Below are 4,353 nucleotides of genomic sequence, written 5' to 3' on the forward strand. Positions count from 1 at the left end.
GGAGATCTTGACAGCTCAGTGGCTTGATCCCACGGCCAGGGATCCAAATCCTTCCAGCCTTCTGTTCTGCCATCTTTGTGATGTTCGCCAGCTCCCCTGGCGGCCACACTTCCTTCCGTCTAGCAGACTAACCTTACTTTGGAATATACTTTTTTTAAAATTTTTATTTGACAGGTAGAATTATAGACAGAGAGAGAGAGAGAGAAAGGTCTTCCTTCTGTTGGTTCACTCCCCAAATGGCCACTACAGCCTGGCGCGCTGCGCCGATCCAAAGCCAGAAGCCAGGTGCCTCTTCCTGGTCTCCCATGTGGGTACAGGGGCCCAAGCACTTGGGCCATCCTCCACTGCACTCCCAGGCCACAGCAGAGAGCTGGACTGGAAGAGGAGCAACCAGGACTAGAACCCGGTGCCCATATGGGATGCCGGTGCCACAGGCGGAGGATTAACCAATTGAGTCACGGCACTGGTCCCTGGAATATACTTCAAACCACTTTGCTTGCACCCTGAAATAAAACAGTCCCTTAGGACTTCCTGCTATGACATGAGGCACATATGAAATTCCAAGCACAAGACAGCACCCTGCAGAATGACAAGCATTATTGTGGTGCTTTAAGATAACATAGTGGGGCCAGCAGTGTGGGGCAGCCAGGTAAGTCTCTGCCTGCTATGCCAGCATCCCATATGAGAGCTAGTTTGGGTCCTGGCTGCTCCATTTCCAATCCATCTCCTTGCTGATGCACTTGGGAAAGCAGAGGATGATGACCCAACTTCCTGGGTCCCTGCTGCCCCTGTGGGGAGACCCAGAGGGAGTTCCAGGCTCCTGGCTTCAGCCTGGCCCAGTCCTAGCCATTGCAGTCATTTGGGAAGTAGACACCAGGTGGAAGATATATAGATAGGGATAGGGTTAGGGTTAGGGATAGGGATAGGGATAGGGATAGGGATAGGGATAGGGATAGGGATAGGGATAGGGATAGGGATGGAGAGAGATAGAGAGAGAGAAAGAGAGAGAGAGAGATGATAGAGATAGAGGTAGAGATAGAGATAGAGATAATAGAGATAGAGGCAGAGGTAGAGGTAGAGATAGAGAGATGATAGAGAGAGATATGATGGGGGTATAGGTATAGATAAAATCTTACAGATTAGACATAGACATAGACATAGACATAGACATATCTTATCTATCTCTCCCTCTTTGGGCCTGTACCTTCCAGATAAAGGAATGAGAAATAAAACAATGTACTGAGAATCCACACATGCGGGTCCTGTGATGAGCACTATCAGGGTCACTGTTCACGGGGATGCAGGCTCAGCCCCACCTCACTGATACTCCTTCGTGAAGCAGAATTTCACACACCATATGGTGCCTGGTCTCTGCCCTTTTCTCACGGGGCCACAACTGCCTACCCTACACTTTCAGGCAGCAGCAAGCCAGGCTGCAGCCAGACACTCAAGTCTGCCGTGTTTTTCTTGCTTGCCATTCAGATCTGCGTGACTTCTGAAGACGAGCGAGACGGCTTCGTCAGAGTCCTCAGCGGGAAGAAAAGAGGCCTTGTCCCCCTCGACGTCCTAGAAAACATCTGACTGTGGGCCCCACCTCCTCGGGAAGGAGGAGGGCTCTGCTGCGATGCCCTGTGCCTCATCTCACACTGTGTCTCCCAGAGGAGCTGCCGCCCTGCCCCGACCCGCCCCCCAAGTAACCAGAGACAAGACGCAAGGATCTGAGACCATGGGGCAACAGCCACAAAGCAGTTTCCACGCTGCCCCAGATGGCGATGAGGCTGGGGCACCTGGGACAGAGCTGAGTGCCACACCTGGCCGCGGCAGCGAGACTGTAAAATGCAGGCGTGTTCCAGGACTCGAGCCCTTCCCTTGCCATGTGGTGTCAGCTAACCATGCTGTGGCCCAGTGCGGGGTCCAGATCCATGTAGGCAAGTGTTATTCTGCTCCCAGACCTTCATCCCCTGTGTGGGTCACTCAGCAGCATCGCATCTCAGACCCCGAGCCGTCGCTCTGCAGAGCATCAGGAAGCCCTCCCCCCTCCCAGGCCCTCCACTCTGTGACCGTGCTGTGCAGAGCAGCCAACTCCTGTCTCTTTCAGTCCCGTAAGTCAGTCCTGGTGTGTAGTGCACAGGAGGTCAAACAGACAGCACCAAAGACCTGCCCTGCCCTGCCCAAAGCGGGTGGACAAGCAGCCCTTCCCGCTGCTCAGGTTACCCACCGGGCAGACACAGCAGCATCTGAGGCCCAGACCCCGGGTCAGAGGGTCGGGGGAGGTAAGGAGGGGCACAGGGCCCTTATTTATTGAAGATTACACAGCCCTTTCAGCTGCGGAGTCCTTGCTGGAAGCAGACGGGGAGAGAACATGGCCAACAGCCCCTCTGTCCCGGGGGGCAACATGTTCTCCTCATGGCATCCTGCAAGACTGCCTTTGGAAGTTGGGTCCACCATGCAAGGAACCAGGAACGTGGAGAGAAAAGAAGGACAGAACCTAAGAAATGTAGCCGAATCGGAATTCCTTCTTCTTTGGGGCAGTATACCATGCCCTAGCAGATGTAAAATGGAAAACCATCCTTACCGCTTCACCCGCTGGGGTTGAAGCCCATGTAGACAATTTAGCATCATCTAGGGGGATCTCTGTTACTCTGTACTTGTACTAATGTTTACAAGAATGCAATATACTGTGATGCCTTCCTCCTCAAGCCTCCCTCTGGCACCCAAACTTGCATCCTAGGTAGTCATCAAGGTGGTTCCACTTCAATTCACAGTGATCTTGGGGTCAAGGCCAGGTTGATCTATTTTGTTACTGAGCAATAAATCACTAGAACCATTGGTTTCTAAAAGACGTAAGTAGCTGCATCCTGCGCATGTGAGCATTCTTTCCCAAACCAAAGCACCACCAGTCTGCATTTCCTTCTTTTGGTATTGCTCAGCATGCAGGTGGGAGCTGAGATGGGATGGCTGCTGGCTTCACAGTAGTTTGGATGCCTTACTCTCATTTTTAGCCAGCATCCAGAATTTCCCCCTCTGATACAACACAGAAAATCCAAGGTACAGAGTCAAGATGGATTCTTCGAAAGCCAGGGTGAATATCATGACTGCCTTTCTATAAAACTGAATGCCGCATACAAATCCTCTTTGCCTCTAATTCAATATTCCATTTAATAAAAACAACGCAGTGGCTGGAAGGAGCTTAACAAACCTGTGTCTTGATCTCTTTTTTCTTATGCAAAATCCGTTGAAGTGTTTCTGTACAGTGGTGCCACATCCTATGAACATTTGTTTTGTGTTTTAAAAAAATCAGTTTGCTTTTTGAAGTTGAACACAAAGGGGATGCAGGAGCCAGCCCCCATTGTGATCTCCCAGCCATCCCTACCTCCTGATATTCTTGCCTTTCTGTAACGTGTTGCCTTCCCACATGCAGTCAAACAGTTCTCATGTGACCAAACAGAATACAACAGAAGTGGTTCTAACTGGCATCTGAGGCTAGGTAAAAAGAAAATTCTTAGAGCTTCCGCCTTGGTCTTTTAGAACCCTGAGACACCATGGAAGGAGTTTATCTACACCAAGTCCACCCTGCAGGGAGGACTGAGTAGGAAGACCACACATTTCAGCAGCTAAGGTCCCAGACATCACAGCACAGATGAGACGTCCCTGCTGAGCCCTTCCCAAGTTACGTAGTTATGAAGAAAAATATGTTAGGGTTTTTTTTAATCACCAGTTTTGGAGCAGTTTGTTATACAGAAATAGATAGCTGGGAGAAGGGCTTTGTAATTTGAGCCGAAGTTAGAAGAAAAAAGTTCTTTCTGCATAGTGAGGCCAAGAAGATTTGTAAAAATGAAGTATTGGCAGGTGATTGGCCCTCCAAATGCAGGGTGTCTGGACTCATTCAAACACAGGGGAAAACCGAGATGCTCCACCTGGCATGGACTGACAAAGCTGCCTTCCAACACAACAGACTTTACAAGGCACAGCTTTTCCTCCTTCCCTACCTATGTGCAGAAAGGACAAGAACAAGGAAAGCTTTGGCATACCAAAGCCTCGAAGGTCTCCCACACTCAGAAACCTCTGCAAGTCAGGCCACAGCTTGGAATGGAGATAAAGGAAGGAACACAGGAGACAAACTCTGGGAGGGGATGGGGTGGAGGGGAATGTATTTATATGAAGAAAAAGTAGATGGGGAAAATATTCTGCATCATGTGGGAGAATGGCCTTGTGCCCCCTCATTTCCTACCAGGCCTCCAGCAGAGGGATGCTACCCATCTAGCTAAGCCAGGGCAGCTGCCCTGCACTTCACCACTGATGTCACAGGGCTTGATTCTATCACAGTCAACTTAGTATGAAGAACTGATGGCG

General features: G+C 50.2%; 1 protein-coding gene across 1 annotated transcript in view; it reads left to right on the top strand.

Annotated features, from left to right (window-relative positions):
* The window catches only part of STAC (SH3 and cysteine rich domain), a 138,771-nt gene extending 137,190 nt beyond the window's left edge, over positions 1–1,581 (top strand). Inside the window, exon 11 of the mRNA XM_062179691.1 lies at positions 1,483–1,581. Coding sequence (XP_062035675.1) covers positions 1,483–1,581 — 99 coding nt within the window. The remainder of the gene's footprint in view (positions 1–1,482) is intronic.
* Positions 1,582–4,353: the final 2,772 nt, after the last annotated feature.

This window comes from Lepus europaeus, chromosome 2 (genome assembly GCF_033115175.1).
Source record: "Lepus europaeus isolate LE1 chromosome 2, mLepTim1.pri, whole genome shotgun sequence".
NCBI lineage: Eukaryota > Metazoa > Chordata > Mammalia > Lagomorpha > Leporidae > Lepus > Lepus europaeus.